Raw genomic sequence first — 20,451 nt, 5'->3', positions numbered from 1 at the left:
CCCAACAGCGGGGAAAACTTCATCGCTTATGTCATACGTGTGACATGAAGGTGTTACATCGATACGCTTGCATATATGGATGGTTAGCGATGTTGAATACTCGCACATAATAACAACGGTTAAGTGTGAAGGTTGCTATATAAGCGACGTCTGCTTCATTCAAACCACACTCGACCAGCTATCACATCTCAGTATACTTCAACGTAAGATCTAATCTTAAAAAAACAAAATGTCTGACTCTGAAAAGATCAAACCGTCTGGTGTGCGAAACGGGTCAGGATTAGTGAAATCTGGATTTGCTGGAGATGACGCACCTCGTGCTGTCTTCCCATCTATCGTTGGACGACCAAGACATCAGGTTTGTAATTAAAATTATTAAACTGTAGTAGTGTGGTGGGTAGCTCGCAATAGATAGATTATATATTTCTGTCCATAAATAGGGAGTCATGGTCGGTATGGGTCAAAAAGACAGCTATGTTGGAGACGAAGCACAAAGCAAGCGAGGTATTCTTACCTTGAAATACCCCATTGAGCACGGTATTATCAAAGATCTGGCATCACACTTTCTACAACGAGCTACGAGTTGCACCAGAAGAACACCCAACTTTGCTCACAGAAGCTCCACTTAACCCCAAAGCTAACCGAGAAAAGATGACACAGATCATGTTCGAAACGTTTAACGTCCCAGCCATGTACGTCGCCATCCAAGCTGTACTTTCCCTGTATGCATCAGGACGTACAACAGGTAAGCATGCGAAAACAAGTTTAACCACTTATTTAGCATAACTTTAAACTATATCTTAAATAAACAGGTATCGTGTTGGATTCTGGTGATGGTGTTTCACACAATGTTCCAATCTACGAGGGCTACGCTCTCCCTCACGCCATTGCTCGATTGGATTTAGCCGGTCGAGATCTTACTGATTATTTGATGAAAATTCTCACTGAGAGAGGATACTCCTTTGTAACAACAGGTGCGGAGGGTTTCAGTATTCAGTCAGAATTGTTGTGACAGTTGCTCGCTACACGATTTAAACAAAAAACAATACCTTATTTTAGCTGAACGCGAAATCGTCCGAGATATCAAAGAGAAGCTCTGTTACGTTGCGCTTGACTTCGAGCAAGAAATGGCCACTGCTGCTTCTTCGACTTCGTTGGAAAAAAGTTATGAATTACCCGACGGTCAAGTTATCACCATTGGCAATGAAAGATTCAGATGTCCAGAAACACTCTTCCAACCTTCGTTTATCGGTCAGTAATATTTTACTATAATTGCTTAGGCTATGATTGAGTAGAAGTAAGAATAAATTAAGCATTTTCATAACATTTAGGCTATACATTTAAATATAAATACGTGTTACATGTTGAACAGGTATGGAATCGGCTGGAATCCACGAGACAACCTACAACTCCATCATGAAGTGCGACATTGACATCCGAAAGGATCTTTACGCCAACAACGTCCTCTCCGGAGGTACAACCATGTACCCTGGTATCGCTGACAGAATGCAGAAGGAGATCACTGCTCTCGCTCCCAGCACCATGAAGATCAAGATCATTGCTCCTCCAGAGAGGAAATACTCCGTCTGGATCGGAGGATCCATCCTCGCTTCACTTTCCACCTTCCAACAGATGTGGATCACTAAACAAGAATACGACGAAGCTGGCCCTTCAATCGTACACAGAAAATGTTTCTAATTATTCTATACTGGAAACAATGAACACAATTTATTTATTTTTGAGGTCATTTTTTTGTTTTGTTACTGCAAAATTATTTTGTAGCAAATTGACAAATAAATAAACCTAAGTATCTTCATATCTGAAAAACTTATGTAACATGTATCTGGCTGAACGGATATTTCTCAACAGATACATTAAATAACCGGCTGCATCTGCCAAATATTAACTAATGCTTACATGAGGTCTACTCACACAAGTTTAGACCAGCATATACCAAATATAGTATCAGACTTAAGCCTTCACAGCTTCAACAACGACAGTTTCTTTAAATTGAATTACTGAAAAGACTTTGCGATTTAGAATACAACAGAAAACGTCGTTTTTTTAACTTTTCCAGGTGGTGGCGCTAGTAGGCCACTTAAAATTGAATTAATATTTCTCGAACTCCACTCAGTCGAATTGGATTTCCTCTGTTAAACCTTAGAACGTATTTTTCAACTATAAAAATGACAATAGTATATAGCCCATAGATCCATCCTCAACTTTACCATAATAACAATATCAATCTAACTTTCTGCTAATTCCTTTTCCGCGAATACTTCACTGTAGCAAACATAATCGTCAGGGTAAACAAACTAAATTGGTGGATAGATACAGCAAAAGAGCAGTAATACGTCACAACATAAATGAAACGCCATAAACAAAATACTTATCACTATATAGACTTAAACTATTGTGACTTGGATACAAAAAAAAATTTAAGTACTCGGCGTCTGCGCTTGCAGAACTAAAAGTGCCGAATCTTTTCTAGATTCATATTACCGCAGCGTAAAGAAAGAATGGAAACACAACATAATGACCGTTTAATTTGTTCCTATTTCAGTGAGGATTTCTGATCCAAAAATACAATTTGATTTAGTTTTGGGCGTTTATTGTGGAGAGTAACAGCAAATCGTGGCATGGCGTGAGCGAAGTCAAAATTGCACGTGCAAAAGAAGCAATGTTCTTAGATAAAAGTAAAACAGTCGTGTGGCCTGTAGCCGAAGTAACACGACTGGGAACGTATAGGCGGTGAGGTAAACACAGTGGAAATCAATAAAAACAAGTTGGTGGTAAAATACACACAGCAAACGCGCCCTGCTTTCTTTGACGCAGTTCAGGCTCACTTTTTAATAAAATATAACTTTAAAAGTGAACTCCAATTTTATGACTACAATATTCTCTTCTATTGTTTATACAGATTTACAAAAGCGGAAGCACACAAGTTCGACACGGCTTCGTCTTTTCTAGAGACTGTACAATATAACGTGTGCAAAAATACTGTGAAACAAATAAGTTCGCGGTGAAATTTAAAATCCCTTGGAAGTTAAAATACGAAGCTGCTTTCCCGTGTATGTGTGCGACGGAATGGAGTGAGCTTTCCTGCGACGCTGCTGAAAAAACCAGACTTCTCCGACCCATAGTTGGTCTGCTTTGCCGACAATTCTTGCACTTCTTGTGCCATTTTTATGCGGTATCGATACGAAGGCGCAAGCCTCTGTGTACTCGCCTCTGAAAAACGAAGGTTTGAATATTATGGAAAAGATAAAATATTCATTATATCAATAAATGGATAGAACACCCCATTTTGTTCAATATGCATCGGGTTTTTACGGGATTTCTTTAAATCGCCCGGTTTTAAGGTAAACAGGTACACAAGACTCACCTTTTGGCTTTCTGGAGACTGTCAAGGAGTTCTGCAACACGCTGAGAGAATATGCTTCGGTTGGGAGAGGCGTCCCACTTGCTTTGGTTTCAGCTCTATTAAATATCACGAGTAGGAAAATATTTGTACAGCTTCGGTCGCATACCATAAACATATTTCTTCAACTTACATTTTTCTTTCAAGTGCGAACGCTTTCATCCACTTTCCACAGTCATCTGGATTCTTGCAGTACATTAAACCGGACTCGCCAGTGGTCGTGTCTGTAACCTTCCAGCCTTGGCATGAGCCTAAACTTGACGATGAATGCCAGTCATTCCCGGAATGTGAGGATTTAGGTGAGTCTGGTTCGGTGGCACTCACTTCAACAGCGTCCAAGTCGATGCGAGCTTTGTAATATAGGAGATCGCGACGAAGCAAATCCTGTTTTGTATAAAAGTTAAATTGGCAAAAGTCAAACAAGCGGACCACTACAGATTTTGTAAACCGACCTTTTTGCAGAGAATCATTTGATGATCAAACAAGAAAGCGACTCGTGATTTGGGTTTAGATTTAACTTGCGACAACGCATATACCTCCCCGGAATGTACCAACTCACTACTCCTGGAAAGCACGCTCTCACCCTGCGATGGTAATATACACGTTTTGACCTTTAAGAATAATGACTCACAGGACATTACTGTTATTGAATGACCGTACAAACACATAAGCGTGTAATTTCTCATGTGGGCTTTGGCCGAATCATGATTAGTCGTACCTGCCAATTGACGATGCTTGCTTGCCACTGAGATATCTTTCTCACGTTTTCCATCTTTCTTTTACGTTCATTGATCATGTGGGCAACGCCCTTCATTGCTTCTAATGCAGATTTAACGGCATCGTAATCCTGGTGCTCGGGGTGAGTGTACTTTAAAAGTTCCGCCAACTAAAAACAAATAAAATGTGATACAATATTACAGGAACATTATAAATTGTTCTAAACAGTTACGCCCTTACCTGCAACGGGTATTTGCAGATTTTCTGGACAGGAGTTAAAAGGAATCCATCTAATGGAATGTCAATCATTTTTTGTAATAATCGACAAGCTTCGAAAAAATGAACGTATTTTTTGAAGGTCAACAAATGTGCCAACTCCGCTAGTGCTTGTGGATGGTTGTTACAATATTCCGAGTATATGCAGAAGCCGTCTTTCTGTTAATTCAAAATACATCGTTTTTTTATAAATATTTGAAAATTCATTACGAAACACAACCTTAACAAACTTAAACAAGTAAATCGAACACAATGCTGTATATAATATAAACAACCACTTACGTGTTTTAGAAAAACATTTCCTAGTTCGGTTGTGTGTACTGAGGACGAATCGACTGACGCCTCAAGCTCGGCAGCGAAGTCCCGTTGGAACAGATAGATGTCTTCTATGTTTCCAAACAAAGTGTTGAGTTCTTCGTCTGTAAACATGTCGGAGCGGTTTCGGCAACGAGTCAGGTAGCCCTGTAATTAGTATAATGATGAGATTTCAAGCGATTGGACATCTGTGCGGCAGAATAAACAAGAATTCCTACCTGTACTACGTCTTTGAGGTGACCGACAAATACTTTTTCGGAATTGACTATTTCTTTGATGACGTTTGCACGAATTTGGTCTCGTGTAATGGAAGCTTTGCGGGCGTTGGAAGGAGGTTTCGTTATTACAATCTCTGGCTGTTTGGTTTGGTTGGCGATCGACGCCCTGCTGGCTGGCGTCGCATCGGTCAGTGGTCTCCCGCAAACATTGCAATGAATGGATGTCGTCGAACGTTGCTCTGTGCATTGGCAAATGTCGTTAAATGACGTCACGCGTGAAAACTCGTGTGACGTCACTGAGATTTCGTCCTCGCTTTGTGAGCTTGCGTATGACGAAACAATGATGTCACTATTGTTTGAATCTGTACGGATTTGCTGGTTGACGAGAATCTGAAACAAAACTATATTGAGAAACTAGTTATAAACAAAGTCCCTAGATATTTTTCTAATAAATGCTAAAACTAATTGCAATTACATTGTAAAAATTGGAATAAAAACTTTATCAATATTTTTATCTACTTACCCTAACAAAGGTAGCGGGAAACCACCCTTCCACAGAATCGAGTTCCCCCCACCACCAATCAGCATTCGACATGTCATTTACACGTATGACGTCACCAACTTTAAATCCAAGCTCATCAGGGTCCATGGTCACGTGATCCCACAATGCTTCCACGAAGACTCCATTTGTCTGCTGAGCTGAAGTTCCGCCACCCAGCTAATATAATTAAACGTGAATTAGAACACAAGCAAAATAATATGGCGACATATATTTGTGCGCCTTTAAAGGTCTTACAATATTAATCGGTTAGTGATATGTAGACAATTACTTTAAACGGCGTTGTGTGTTAATTTATGCTCGGTTAAACAACAAACGTACTTGGTTCGAATTTGAGTTCACAAACACCGCGTCCTCTTCATTATCAGGAGTTCTCAAGCGTGTTCCATTCCTTGTCATGGTCCCGTAACCCGATTCGGTCGAAATACCTGAAAAAATGTTAGTTGTTAAGCTTAGGAATGAGGTGTGGCAGGTAATAAACGTCGAAAAATAAATATGGTTTCAAAACGCTTTAAAAGCTTTGGGTGAAACGGTTAAATACAAATTGCCAGCGGTATCGCGACTTACAGCCACTGGACACGGATTTAGTTTTCTGTTTGGGATGCGTATGGCTTCTCACTAACTGCTTTGTACTCGCGCGGATAACTGTAACGTCAAATACATCGTCTACGTCATCATCTTCGTCGTCATCATCAAGTGAATAATCACAGTCATCCATTGGCAAGACATCCATATATATGTTGGATGATTTAGCTCGGCTGCGGAGTACAGGTTGTACTTCTGTAGTGTGTGCTCGTGTGCATTGAGGCGTGAATCGTCCAGCTGCTGCTATGGGCTTATCCTTTCTAACTTCAAAGCTACGACGGCAAACTAAATCGCGGATCATTTTTCTATCATGGCGTACAAGACCGCAAGGGTTCGTCATTGACGTCAGGTCACGGGACTGGCATACTTCCCCGGTCGCTCGAACTTTTGAATGCGAGGGCAAGGTGGACGTGGAAACGCACCGAGCCGACCCGACCACCCGTGACAGAAACTTGTTTCTTTTGACCCACGATCTGAATACAGAGTTATGATTCGTATGTTGCCTTGCTTCAAGTTCGTTGGATTCTTTCCGCGCCAACCGGCCGCGAAGTGCTGGGTTTTCTGCAGCAGACATTGAAAGTGGAAACAAAAGGGCAATTGAGCCTTTACGTGTGTGCAAACAAGTGTCCTTGAATCACTCTCATTGTATTGAGCAGGAAATCCCACAAACTATTAAAACGAGCCAGTAATACGCACTGGAAGATATCGATTAATCTCAGGTCGGTATGCCAGCAACAGCCTTAGTTTCACCGCACGCTTTCAGTTAAGCAAAACAATCAACAATAAATTGACGTCACACTTCCTAACAGACGATTGTTTGTATACTAAGTACTGCTGCGTAACATAACGATTAGAAAAGCTGTAACTACTCAACCTAATCAATACTGAAACTTCGACCTCAGCTGAACTATTGAGCTTTTCGCGTCTTACATTTCGCTGTTGTAAACACCGAAGATCGAAATTTCGATCCGGCCTCCTATCGCCTTTTTCTCTGCTTACCGAGATGCAAAACAAGCCTCGAATGCGGCACTGCGAAATTTCTTGTTTGTTTTAACGTTAATTTGAGCAGGCGTGAGCGCGACTTGCGCCTTGTGGCAGGAGTTGTACACACGTCAAGCGTCCAAAGCTTTTATGATTGGACTTGTTCCAGCCTCCAGGCTCGATCAGACACGAAATTAAAACTGCTTGTGTGCCGCTTAGTGCGAAAGGCCAGCTTGCTGCAGACAAAACGGATAACACGATAATAATCTGCGCACAACAAAGGCCTGGAGTCTGGACGGCCGCAATATGAAATACATAGATATCTAACACATGATGCACGCATGATAGCTTATACAAAAGCTATTGATGTAGCAAGCAGGAAAATTTATTACTAGCCTTAAGTCGGTGACAGTTTTGTGACCAAAGATCATTTATATTTACTGCAAATCGCAATAATTACGCTAAAGAATGACACGTTTATATTTATACTGTCCGAACACACATACCAGACGAACCAACGCTATACCTTAACAGCGTATACTCTCCTTATAAGGATCATACCTAATACTCGAGTTACAAAATGGAAACTACCTCTAATACAAAACATATCGGCGTTCAAGCAACCGTGTTAAAACTGCACACCACTGCATATAGTTATGCCACATTCCAATACCAACTGCTGCAAATTTTACAGTTTAATCGCTAAGCGTGTTACCTATAAACTACAAACCATATACCCATGTGACAGAAAAACGACAAAGAAACGTTAACGCAAGGGCGGGTTTTGTACCAGCAGTTACTACAACTACTGCCTTGTCAGCGTATGAACAGGTACACGCTGGAACGCGTAGCTATCAGTAACTATAATGTTGCTACCCAAAGCAATGCGAAGGTCACATTCTAAACTACAGTATGTTATCATCGCAAGTATTGGGATTACAAAGCAGATTTGTTTCGTGAGTGCGCATATGAAATCATGTGACACAATCCGGATTAACGCAAGCTTACTACGGAATCTATGAAATTAGAAGCTTTGCTTAAACTAAGTTGTTATCGCATTGCGAATATAACGAAATCTCGATCCATATATAGTATATGCCCAAACTTGACTTCAACACTTACGTAATTTAGCAAGTGTCAAAGCAAATGACGTTTTTAATTAAACTGGCTGCGGTCGGGTCAACAGATGACTTAAACATTGAAAGTATATTACACTTGCTTCAGTACTTATCTAATCACACACAATAAGTTATGATCTGCTTACTTCGACCAGCTCGCACGCTGCGAGTTCTTCTGAATCGTTTCAAACTTTTCCGGAATCCTGACTTGGTTCGTCTTCTTAATGGTTGGTCCTCATTTGCAGAAGAATCGCTAAGATCGTCAAATGAAGCGTTGGGAACGACGGGCGACGATGGCATGCTAGATGCGTTACGATGCATGTGACCTTCATTATCACTGTGGTAGTTTCGACCGATAGATATTAAAAATCGACGCATGGTCTGATCTTGTTTATCGTGTTCTTAATTTACAAGGTTTCAGAAACTTAAACTTTTATAAATCTGCTGCAGAGAAATTTTCTTACTGTAATAATTGTGAAGGTATTAATTAGTTTATTTAAACACCCACCGCCATACACGCACTATCTGAAGTATAACTTTTCCTAATAAAGCTTTAATTAGACGCTGTACATGACGAAGAGTTGGTGAGCCGTTTTAAAATCTAATACTTGACTCAGCCCTAACGGCTCAGTGATTCACAATGAACAGTTAACTTCTCTGCTCAATGCAACCCTACCATATATTCTCTGGTCGATCTATTGACCAACTGCAAAACAGCGGGCGCGCTGTAAACATATACATCGTGTTCCGGACGTAGATTCTGATTAGTAGCGATGCCTTCAAAGCACAAACATAACAAGCAGCATGAGAGCGAATTAAATGAGATGACGCAGATGGCAGTTATTACACAACTTCACTGACGTAGGTTGAAACAAAATAAGATCCAGAAATCCCGTTCTAACACGCGTTTGGTTTGCATAAATGGTGATGAATAGAAGTAAATTTAACTTTACTGAATGGGAAAAATACGCTGCTCTATAGACCGCCTATTGAAAGAGGTGAAGCGCAAACAACATACAGACCCGGGATACCTCATTTGAAATGCAAGGCGTTCGATAGAAAACACTAAAAATAAAAAGTCGATCGAACTTGCCTTCGCTATACTCAAGCTGTGCAACTCTAAATAATAAATAATGCATGGTGTATAAAGTGCCTATTAACGTTCCAAAATGCTTACAAAAAGCAGGCGCGTTTTTTTTTTATTTTATACTAAATGCGTCATCATGTGTACTATCCGTTATTTTCCGAGGAAAAACGAGTATGCGCTTCTACGCTTTAAGTTACCACTGAATGCAAAATAACAACAACTGCTGATTTTAGGGTTTTGCTACTTTTATATCAAATTTCACATTTCCAGAAATAACTCAACTTTGCAATGACGCAATAACGTCACGAGAATGCGTTCCTTGACACGTGATAACGCCGCCAATACTGCGAAGCACGCAAAGTTACGCAAAAGTCCCTTGCTTAGAGTGTGTGTAGTTAATAGGTCGCTAACGCATTCTGACAACGCATGACTAATTAGAATTTTGCGTCGCTCGTCTTAGCGCAGTAAATATAATAAACAAGAGTATAAATAATTCACAACGAAAGCAAGGACGCTTCGCGCATGCACAGGAAACAAAACGAAGCCACCATTTATGTAGAAGCCAAGAAACCCATATAGTAAAAATAGCACCGGAATGCTTACTGAACTACCATTGATTTAATTCTTATATAAGCTAGCGAAATTAAGTTGCCGTTTTCGTTTATATCATGTGACGTTCACAAATTACGTAAAATTCTTAAAAATAAAATAAAATGCATTACAAATCGGCAACAGACACAAAAATAAGTTTTAAAATATAATCCAAATCACTAATTGCTTGCATGCAGCTAAAGCAAATAACTGTCTTGTTTTTGTTTACCGTTGTCTATACTGTTACTGATATGACTCTCCTTTGATCACACGTCACTGACGAGACACAAAGACGTAATAAATGTGTCGTGACTGTCTTTTTCCAAGCAAAGTACAAAAACAAGGGAACTTTTGCTGCAGTTTTATAAAACAACACGAGTGTTGCGGAACTTTTGGAAAACCCAACTTTTCTAACGAAAGTAAGACCTTTAATGCTTCGTCACGGACCTATTAATTATATCCTGCGACCTATCCTGTTTATGCTACACGATATCAAAAGCACATATTACGAATTTCAATACTTATTTTGACTGTAGACTAAAACTCTTATCAATGTCTGCGTATAACGATTTTGTTTAGACATGTTATTCTGGTCGTAAAAGGCATGAACGTCATGTTTAGACGCGCGTACATGTCATTTCGGCGGATACGGTCGTACACTGCGGGTACAGGTTAAAAGGCCGTACGAATTCCCATTATTATATAGGCGCTGCATGACGTATATTGAAAGCATCAACGTAATTTATCAACACGTACGTTGTCCAAAAACTACATATTTTGAAATGTAAATGCAATTCCTACCAGACATGCTTCCTTGGATTCGACATCTTTCATCGTGAACTTGCTGCCCTCGAACACCATAGTATGAGTGGAACGTTCGATTGCCAATTTCGTTGTAATACTGTAAAAGTAATTGCCCTAATTAGCTGGTAATAAGAACACGGGTCATATCTACAGTTATTACCTTAGTAGGATAAAAGTGCAGTAAGCTATCTGGCATCGTGTTAATTCCACCAATAACGGATAATGCTTTACGAAGGTGGCAAGTTTCAACCAAAATTTCCTGGAAAACCAATACAGTATTATTGAAAGAGATATTTATAACTATTGCAGATCATACGGTGTATGACTTATTTAGTTTTCTTGTTTTCACCCCCAGTTTTTATCTTCCGATTTGTAACACATTGTTCATTTTATTAGGTTTATATTTTTTGTGCACGAATGTATTTTTTTTAGTTTTAAATTAAAGTAATTACAAACCTGGTCAAATGGTGTTCGAGAAGAAAGTTCTTCTTGGCTAAAACTAGATCCAATGAATGATAGACGAGGTAATATCTCAAAGTCGTTTGCTTCGTAAGTCGAGTTCACTTCAGAAATCGAAACTTTTTTCGTCTTTGGTGGCACCTTGCGGACACACCCATTTCCGCTTGTTGGCGTAGCGGAGTCTGGTTTAGTTTTCGGTCGCGGAAGAGTGGACGGTAGTTTGGAGATTATTTCTTCATTGCATGGACTTGTTATTTCGTTATGCTCGGGAATGGCTTGAACATCCCATCTACAAAGTTGAATATCAAAGTTAATCCTTAGTCACGTTCGAGTAACGAAGGCGGTGTACACCTGGTTGCTGTTAGAATTTATTCCAAGCTAATATTTGTTAAGTGACAGCAATCTCTATTTGTACCTGAAGTTTTGAACCTCGGATAATGGACGAATTCTTCGACGTGAACTTCTATTTGAAGAGGACATGTTGTTGCTGATAGCGCTCCATCTTGTCATGGCTGTCTTAACCTTTTCGGCGTCTAAACCAGCGATTGAGTGACGCTTGTATTCGTCGTTTAACTGTGAAAATATAGAAGTTAAATCGTTTCATCTTTTAACACAATAGTAAATTCTAGTAATAGTATGAGTTGTGTAAATACAAATAATCCTACGTACATGCTAACAAACAGCTCTAAACCATTCATATACTGGTATACTTTATCGTTATTCGGTATACCGCAATGTAATTTTACAAGAAAAAATAATTTGCGCCCAGAGAAGAGTTAATATATATGGTCTATTTACTATGTGTGTGTGTGAATGTTTGACTTTCGGGTGGCTTATATATTAATCAAGTGCTTTCTCATTTGTCATTGTCACGCTCTAACGTGAACGAATCTACAACAGCGAACGAAATACAACACAGCTTGATATAACCAATATTTCCACGAAGCCGGAAAATCTCAAACATTGAACCAACGAATAGAAACCACAATGGTTCTTAAAATCAGCGGTTTAGAGGCGTGCTGTGTTGGTAAGGTTAGCATGGCAAACATCAAATATATGACAACCTCTCGCAGTATCCCGGCACGAATACGTAACTAGGAAACAAACCTTAACCTAGAGATATTACCCAACTATTCAATTTTATTTTTAGTTTCGTTTCTTGAAGAATGTAAGATATTTAATAAGTAAACTCGCGGTGTACGGATATTGTATTTCCGTCACTATATGTTCTTTGAAAGCAAATGAAAAACTTAAAACTGTGGATAGTACAATAAAAATTCAGCTTAATAAATTAAAATATTCTTTTGTGAAATACCTGTGATACGATTGGAATTGCTTTCATGTCACGGTTGGTTGGTTTTAAGAGTTGAAGTGACATTCGCCTTCGGATGGAGGAGTTCTTGGCAGAGATTTTGCTGCGGGGTTCCCCCGAATCCGCAACTATTTCTGCATATTTTATGAATAACATGTATTACGGTATGAAAAGATTGGACAAGTTTTCATTTGTTTATCGTCCTATTTAGTACTTAACAAAGAATACAGAATTATATAACCGTATTCTTACGACTCTAAAAAAGTGTTGTTGTCTGTTTAAAACACGACCAGAAAATATAGAATGTAGGCGCTTACGGTATTCTAACTTACCCCACGGTCCTATATTATAAAGTATTATTTTCCTTTAAGCGTATCGGGTATGAAATACATTAAACAAACCTTGGTTATATTGGTACGATGCGGGTCGACATATTGCCACTGGTTCATTTGTGTTGCAAATGTTCTGCTGGGATAATCGGAAATTAAACATATTAAGAGATGAACAACTTCCACTGGCGCTCATTTTCCGAGGTTTTGGGGTGGTTGGTTTGTTTGGTTGGGGTGGTCTGGCTGTTGTGCGAAAGTTTTCTGGATTGGATGTTTTCAATTTCATCGATTCAAAAAGATCATCTTGTAAGGTTGGGGATACAGATCTACGGTTGAACTGGCGCAACTGTAAGTTCGGCGGGTTGTATAAGGATTTTGCTCTTCGGAGCTGCTTTGGTGGGTCCGGTTTCACAAAAGAGTCAGCTCTCGCCTCCGGATCGCCAATCTCACATGACACGTTTCGAACATCCGAAATGTTCCTGTCATCTTCAAACACTGACGCGTAGCTGGATGCGAGGCTGCATCTCGCAGCTGTTCCGATCCCTATGGTGAGGATAGATGAGCAGGGAGTACTTATCCCTGTCATGCTTCCACATATGCTCCCGTTGAGTGTAGTTTCCGGGCCAGGGATTGACCTGATGAAACTCATACGGTCCAGGTAGTTAGATGAGCGGAGGTAATCAATGTTGAGAGAGCATCTATTAACAGTTGAGCCATTTACTTTATCGGCGTGTTTCATCGTGCGCTAAACTAATATGAGATACTTGAAAACGCTTAACCAAGAAAACAATATACGACCCGAGAAATATCGTGCAATATACTTCACACTCATATGGGTGGTACTAAAACAAAGAAATGATTTCAACTAGAAATACATTTACATTAAAGAGCTAATAAATAGCAAAACCTATCCTATTTTAATTAAATTACTTTAAACAAAACATCGTTTCGTGGTTATGCAACATTAAGCAATCAATAGCGCATATGTCATTGTTGTATTTCGCCTCTTTTAAGGAGCAACTACAGAACTTATAGCCATGAAGCAAAAACAATATTATTTAAGTGACCTGATGTGTTTTTGGGGTTATGGTCTCTTTAAAGCCGTTATTAAATTATGTTATAACGGCGATAATTAATATCGCCGTTACAAGTAGTTGAGCTAATGAATTAAATGCGTTAATACACATAATCGGAAAAATATGTTACCACTTTAAACCTATACCGGCAGCCTAAGAAAGATGAAAATCGTCTTGGATTAATTTATACACCTTTATACTGGTCAAGGTGTGTTATAAAGACATTAACTGTTTAGAGACGGAAGCTAAACGAATTACACCTGAACATAGGTTGTCACTGAGACTAAAATGAAACGAAGCGTGACTTTCCCACGCTGTACCTCATCATTGTGAGCTGTAGTCACGCACCGTGGATACAAAAAATAATCATGATGGCCACAAAGTGTTTGACACTCGAGTTATTTTGTTTAGACGTCAACTGTTTATACCTGTTTATCACTTGTTGGTGAGTCTGCTGGTCTAAGCCTTCTGTTTGAGCGACGCTGTGGTTACGAAGCTTGAAACCATCACTTTGAACGGAATCGTGAACCTTTTCGAAGGTGAAGTTTCCTTGACTGGAGGTCGGGTCAGATTGGAGGAATAGTTCGGGGTCATTTAAACTATGACGTAAGAGAAGTACGTCATCCGTTGAAGTGGCTGACTTGGAAATGTCTTCCGTACTTCTCCGAGAAGTTTGACGCCTCGGACGAGGTTTTTCGCGCAGTATAACTTTTTCGTATGGTTTTCTATTCCCTTCAGATTCTTCCCGGGATCCTGAATGTGGAAACGTGTTTTTAGGAATGAAAATATAATTTTAAAACAACCTCTTACTTTTGTCTTCCGAATCATTGGATGACCGGCGTCGTACCCTTGTAACTCGTGTAGCGTAATCAGCGTGTACGTTCCTATCATTTTGCTGTGAAGTTATCTGCCCGATAAAACAACCTTCGTTACAAACGGGAGTTTCATGAACGTATCAAACTAAGCCATGGGAATTTGAAGGCATGCGATTACACAACGCTATAAGTATATGTTGTTCTAAAGATGAGAGCCAGGAAGTGGTTACGTCATGTATCAGCTTTGTTGAGAGATGTCCTATATAAAGTCATCGGTGTGATTCTTGTAAACTGATCACATAGTGAGCTATTAACATTGTTACACAAGTCAAACTAAATAGAAACCTTGTGTCGAACACACCATGGACAATACACGGCTGGAAATAAGGCGGAAACAAGAACTTTGTCTGGGAGTTTGATGTATCAGCTTACAAGTCCCCCGGTGTATGACATACGACATTGACAACGTATTTTGCAGCGGACACAACCGTTTACGCGCGTTTAGGTCACGGTAATTTATAACAATCGACGACACGCTCAAACTTGAAATGGGAAACAGTTTTAAATTAAAGTGAAATCAGATTCTTGGTAAACCATAATCTATATTAGCTGGAATTCTCTACGGGCAAGACAATAGCTGTACTTCCACCTGTATATCGTTTTACCTTAATACGTTCCGAGACACTAGGGGGTTAAAAGTAAATGAGAAATGCCCTTCCGTAATTCGACGCATGCGTCCCTTGATTATGTTTTGATTGTAGGGTTATTTTCTTTTGACTTATTTATTTCTCATTTGTATTAACGATAAAACTATTTCAATGTTGTAATGCAGAATAATAGCTATTTCTTCATTACAGTATTGATATATGCTTTTATGGCCATGGAAACGAGGGCATTGACATTGCGTTCACCGGTGGTATTTTATAAGTCTACTTTTTTAAAGCCTGAACAATGATGCATAAAACATGGTTCAACCGGTCACCACTATACGCCTGGTGTTCACATTGATCCACATTGGAAGCAAACAAATGAGTTAAAGTCGAAGTTAAACCGGTCAGATAATGAAGTTACGGTGGTCCGTTTAATTCTCAGGGGTCCGTGTAATTAGATCTTTGTATTTCAGACAAAATATACCGAAGCTAGTTTAGTACAAACGAAAATTTACCTTTAGTTTACGAAATCCTACGGAACCCATTCCGTCTTTTTGTGGAAAGGAAGTATTTGTGTTAGTTAAGTGAGATTTGGAAGGCTCGGCCGAAATGTTATTTCCATTGTCTTTCTTACTAATCTTATTGGTTGCTGAATCTGATGCATTCTTGTTGTTGATTGTCCCTTTCGCCTTCATCGGTTTTCCTGTGGCGTTTTCTGCCATGTTGTTCTGGCGCTTGCGGTTTTTACGCATGAAAGGAAATAGCGTCTTCGACAGCTTAGGCGTCTTTCTGGATGATAGAAGTTTACTTTTGTTGTCACTGGTCAATTTAACGCCATCATTTTGCAAGCGAGTTGGAACGGATTGAGACATTTCGTCGTCAACCCTTCTTTTGCCTTCGTGTTTTAACTTCTTGGTTGAGTTAGATTGGGAAGGTGGGACTTCTTTCTTTGAATTGACAGCGTTTAAATCACCGACCGTGAAATTAATGTTGTTTGGCTTTTGCAGGTCTTCGGGGAGAAGTTCCGTCTGAAAATACACTGCTTATACAATTGCAATTGCGTATTAAATACACATATTAAACACATGTAAAAACACATATTAAACACATTGGAATAAAATAAACTCACCCGATTTGTCCGCATACGGCTTGCTAACAAATCGCTTTGGGAACTTTTGCTTTCTTGTGAATTATCCAAATTCGAATCATAAATAGAAGCGCATGGAGCACTAAGTAAATCGTCGGCGGTAATGTTTGTTAAGGATTTACAAAGCCTTTTCCTGTACGACGGATCGTGCTCGCTCGCAGGATTTCGGACACTGTTTCTTAGTTTAAGCTTGAGTATATTGGCTTGTGACGAACACAGGAACGAGTTTCTCTTTGTTCGGAAACTTGTGGTTTTATCCACGTTCTCCTGCAGATTGATCGACGACTGGCAGCGAGGTGGCCTGAGATAATCCTGAGTTATTCCGGGACTAGTTACTGGCTTGTTGAAATCGTTTGAGTAGGAAACCCGATATTGCGAACTTCCTCTTAGATTTGTACCATTGAGTAAAATCTCATGGCTGATTTGGTCGCTGACTACTGTAGTTTTAACTTGACTATGATGCAGACAGTTTGTTGGTAGCACTTGCTGCGTTTCTGTTGTTGTCGCTCGCCTACACAATGACGAACTTCTTCTCACTTCGGCCACGCACACCGAGTTTGAAAAGCATTCTTTAGCTGTCACTTCAATTACAGTCACTTGGTCTGTTGCGTCAGACTTCGGGCAGGAGCTATAAAATTCAGCGGAATTGATATCGTTAATCGAATTGCGACCCTTCGTTCGTCTTACATGGGAGAGAGAGCCATCGGCGCTCGTTAAAATCTGCTTTACGACTATATCACCGCTCTTAGTTTCCACGTTATGATCGACTACCTGTGATGACTGGGCGACAGCAATGGTCGTATGTGAAGCCTGCGAGCGATTCGGTTCCGCGCTTGTGAACGCTGAAGTGAAGGTCTGCTCAAACATACTTTTTTTCCTCAACTCGGCATTTCCCACTTGCTCGATCGCAGATAGGTCTGCTGGTTGCTTTACCGTCACGCTATCGTCGTTTCGTTGCGCTTTATTCCATATTGGGAGACCGTCGAAATGATCCATTCCTGGCACCTGGGTTCTCTCCCCATTATGGTCGAAACTTTCATTAACACCATGTAAGTTAGGAGGAAGAATATGTGACGTCGTTAGGATCTTTGTTGAAATATTCCCTTTCGAAGTTACTGTTTGCACCTCTGCAACAATAGTGTTGTCACGTGGCCGAGTGTCAAGTGACACGGGACACCCTCCCGCCCTAAGCCCGTTCGTGTTTTGGGTAACAACATTGTCGGCCTCGCTAAAAACACCACACCTGCCGCTGTCAATAATTCCGTTTTGTCTGCCGCCACCAGCTCGATATGGATCAGAGTAATACATCTTGTAGAGAGGGGCGGGCGTACTTTTCTCGGTCAAGCTGCTGTCAGGACCGTACGTAGCGGCTTGTCTACAATTGCTATTTAGTATTACTTCTGGTCGCCGATGAAGCGCTGTGGTTTCCTGCACGAGCGTGTTATCGTAGTGTGACCTGCGCTGACATTGTCCATTAAATCCTGCACTTACGTTAGCTTTGAGTGCAAATTGATCGATATCGAAGTGAGGGACTCTCATGCTGGTGGTCACATTACCGTGGCCGAATACACCAGGGCCTCGGGAGCTAGCGAACCAAGCACGTACATCTATCAATGGTTGCTTGACAGTAATCATTGACTGGCCATTGCTCAATGCGGAACGTTCGACCATATTGCAATAAACCTAACAAACAATTATCTCGGCACGGACAAGCAACCTACATAGAGAACGTTCTGTAATTTAAAATAAGTTAATTGAAATCATAAATATACAATATTAAGACTGTAGATTAACAATTTGGTTGAAGGCTAGTTTGACCTGTAAATACCGGTTCAAATATTTGTACAAAACAGTCAGTAAATATATTCCGAATTGACAAAGCTCGTAATCTGAGCCTGCATTTATAACAGACTTTAACCGCAAACCTATACAAATGCTACATCACTCTAAACAACCTTTGTCGATATGCAGTCAAAGAAAAATATTTGTTTTCGATATTCGACGCCAAGGCACCGAGCCTGTAATTTGCTCTTAGTTATCACGAGCTACTAACACCGTCTTATCCGACTCCATGTCGTTGTACTCTAATCACGAGCTTGGCTGAAATACGAATTATCCTACTACCCTGGAGAATGTTTGTGATTGTTATTGGCGTGTGTGTGCGTCGCAATGTGAAAGATTACGTGCATGCGTGCATACCAACAATCATTTATATACAGTTGTTCGCGGATTAAAGCCTCCCGCAATATATACGTAATGAAATAATCCAGCAGCATGAACTAATGGTTTCTATACTAAATCTAACGTGGTCCTGTTTTTAACTAACCGTCCAAAACTGTACACAGTACCAGCTCAGAAGTATATATGATTGATCGCGCCGATCTCACAAGAACGTTTACAGTAATCCGACAAGGCAAATAAGCAATGTAGCAAACGTGGGCCTGGCGGAGAAACAAGAGGTAACCTGGTTTATCCTTTTATCCACGTACTGGCCTCATTTGGTCGACATTCAACCATAAATAAACGATAACCTATATTGCTTTCACATTCCTCACCGCATACCAACCGTCGCCCATACACCATGTGCTTACCACATAATATAGTTGACAATTAACGACCATTTACAGGTAAGATGAATTCTAAACCCCTTTATGACTTCTTAATCTACGAACTGTCAAAATCGCGTGCGTTCCCGTACACCAAACAAAGGACACGAAAAGCTATAGAAAGCATCCAAAGCATTTTTGTTAAAATGAAGACGAACCATAACGGTCGTTTTTTTTTCTATAAATAAGACACTGAACATCATTACTATTGGTTCTGCTACGCGCGGTCAAATAGCCAACGTTCTGAACGCTTGGCGGCAGTTGAAACGTGTGTTTATAATTTTCGCTTCCGTGAGATCGGTTCCAAGCAGGGTAGTCCGGACACTTATTTTAGCGAAGCGACAGAACGAATCAGCAGTAGTTAAAAGCCACTTTGAGTGCACTTCAAATCGACAGAATATACATTTCCCCACTATTGATATCGACCGAATCCCATTGCTGATCTAACAAACTCAAAACCGGTGTCAATAAAAGGTTTGACCAGTTTTTTACAGCTATTAAAGTGCGCATAGATAGCACACAAGCAACATTTTTTAAAAAATACCACTGACAAAACTGATTTTTGATCGTACATCTAATAACGACATTCACAACCGTTTATATTCCAACCTTAAAGGAGTCCTCGCCTGATTTGGATGCGAGACTTTTATATGTGTGGCTAGAACTCTAGAGGTGTATAGTAGATTGGGGTAAGATGGGACATATTTCATTCATTTCCTCGACCCATTTGACAGTAAACAAAGAACATTCAATTATAAAACCGTATCTTCACGACTTCCACAGACCTTTGTTAATTGTTCCATTTCACCTTAAATATAGAACATTCAAAGAGTTTTAAAATCGTATCCGTAAGACTCCCATAGAGTATTGTTAAAAACACGATCAGGAAATTAAGACATTATGTGCTAAAAGTGTCCCACCTTGCCCCATAGTACTATACCTCAATAACTAAAATTCAACAAGAACACTATTCTTTATACCAATTATCATGTTTATACTTTGCCAAGAGAAACTCAACTCGTTTAAATATTGTTGCTATTATTTTGACCAAGTATTTGCAAGGTAACGCTTTACTGTGGCTGCGTCTACTTTACAAATAAGAACGTCCATGAAAACTATATCTATATTAACGCTGCCTTGTCTTCTATTACCACCAATTACCAATCTATAGGTGAACTGAAAACTTTTAGTACATTGTTTGTTCACAGTGGAACTGGTAGTTTGAAACGAGCGCATATGTTCGTTCTCTGTGTCAACAATACGTCATCAGCAAAGAGCGCATGTCGACACCTTTGACTACCGAGGTTGCTTTCGTCGCCTTCATCAATACCGATGTCTGCTAATTGGTTTTAACGGCGATTAAAACCTCTATGTACCACAATATC

General features: G+C 39.9%; 1 protein-coding gene and 1 pseudogene across 2 annotated transcripts in view; one reads left to right on the top strand and one right to left on the bottom strand.

The window, feature by feature from the left end:
• Nucleotides 1-1,831, top strand: part of LOC100185253 — a 2,233-nt pseudogene extending 402 nt beyond the window's left edge. Inside the window, exons 2-5 of the transcript XR_717208.3 lie at nt 441-745; nt 813-974; nt 1,060-1,251; nt 1,373-1,831. The product of XR_717208.3 is annotated as an actin, muscle-like (transcript). The remainder of the gene's footprint in view (nt 1-440; nt 746-812; nt 975-1,059; nt 1,252-1,372) is intronic.
• A 763-nt stretch (nt 1,832-2,594) lies between these two features.
• LOC100183692 lies at nt 2,595-18,167 on the bottom strand. Its single transcript, XM_002121597.4, has 20 exons — nt 16,443-18,167; nt 15,829-16,341; nt 14,659-14,755; nt 14,277-14,601; nt 12,845-13,470; nt 12,447-12,577; nt 11,547-11,704; nt 11,129-11,420; nt 10,833-10,931; nt 10,670-10,769; nt 5,828-5,934; nt 5,471-5,665; nt 4,948-5,337; nt 4,697-4,876; nt 4,379-4,573; nt 4,140-4,307; nt 3,874-4,005; nt 3,555-3,805; nt 3,386-3,480; nt 2,595-3,231 (listed from the first exon to the last, which is right to left on the bottom strand). Exons 1-20 carry the CDS (start codon nt 18,129-18,131, stop codon nt 3,047-3,049), a joined length of 5,928 nt encoding a protein of 1,975 aa, XP_002121633.4. The 5' UTR covers nt 18,132-18,167; the 3' UTR covers nt 2,595-3,046.
• Between the last annotated feature and the right edge of the window lie 2,284 nt (nt 18,168-20,451).

Source organism: Ciona intestinalis, chromosome 4 (genome assembly GCF_000224145.3).
Source record: "Ciona intestinalis chromosome 4, KH, whole genome shotgun sequence".
Lineage (NCBI taxonomy): Eukaryota > Metazoa > Chordata > Ascidiacea > Phlebobranchia > Cionidae > Ciona > Ciona intestinalis.
The sequence above is the reverse complement of the archived record's forward strand: the minus strand, read 5'-3'. Positions and strand labels throughout refer to the sequence as shown.

Coding starts and splice junctions, on each gene's coding strand:
- LOC100183692 (XM_002121597.4), bottom strand. CDS start 18,131: ATGGTCGAACGTTCCGCATTGAGCAATGGCCAGTCAATGATTACTGTC. Junction 14,756..15,828: donor TAGGATTTCGTAAACTAAAG/GTAAATTTTCGT, acceptor TTTATCGGGCAG/ATAACTTCACAGCAAAATGA. Junction 5,338..5,470: donor TTCCCGCTACCTTTGTTAGG/GTAAGTAGATAA, acceptor GTTTTGTTTCAG/ATTCTCGTCAACCAGCAAAT.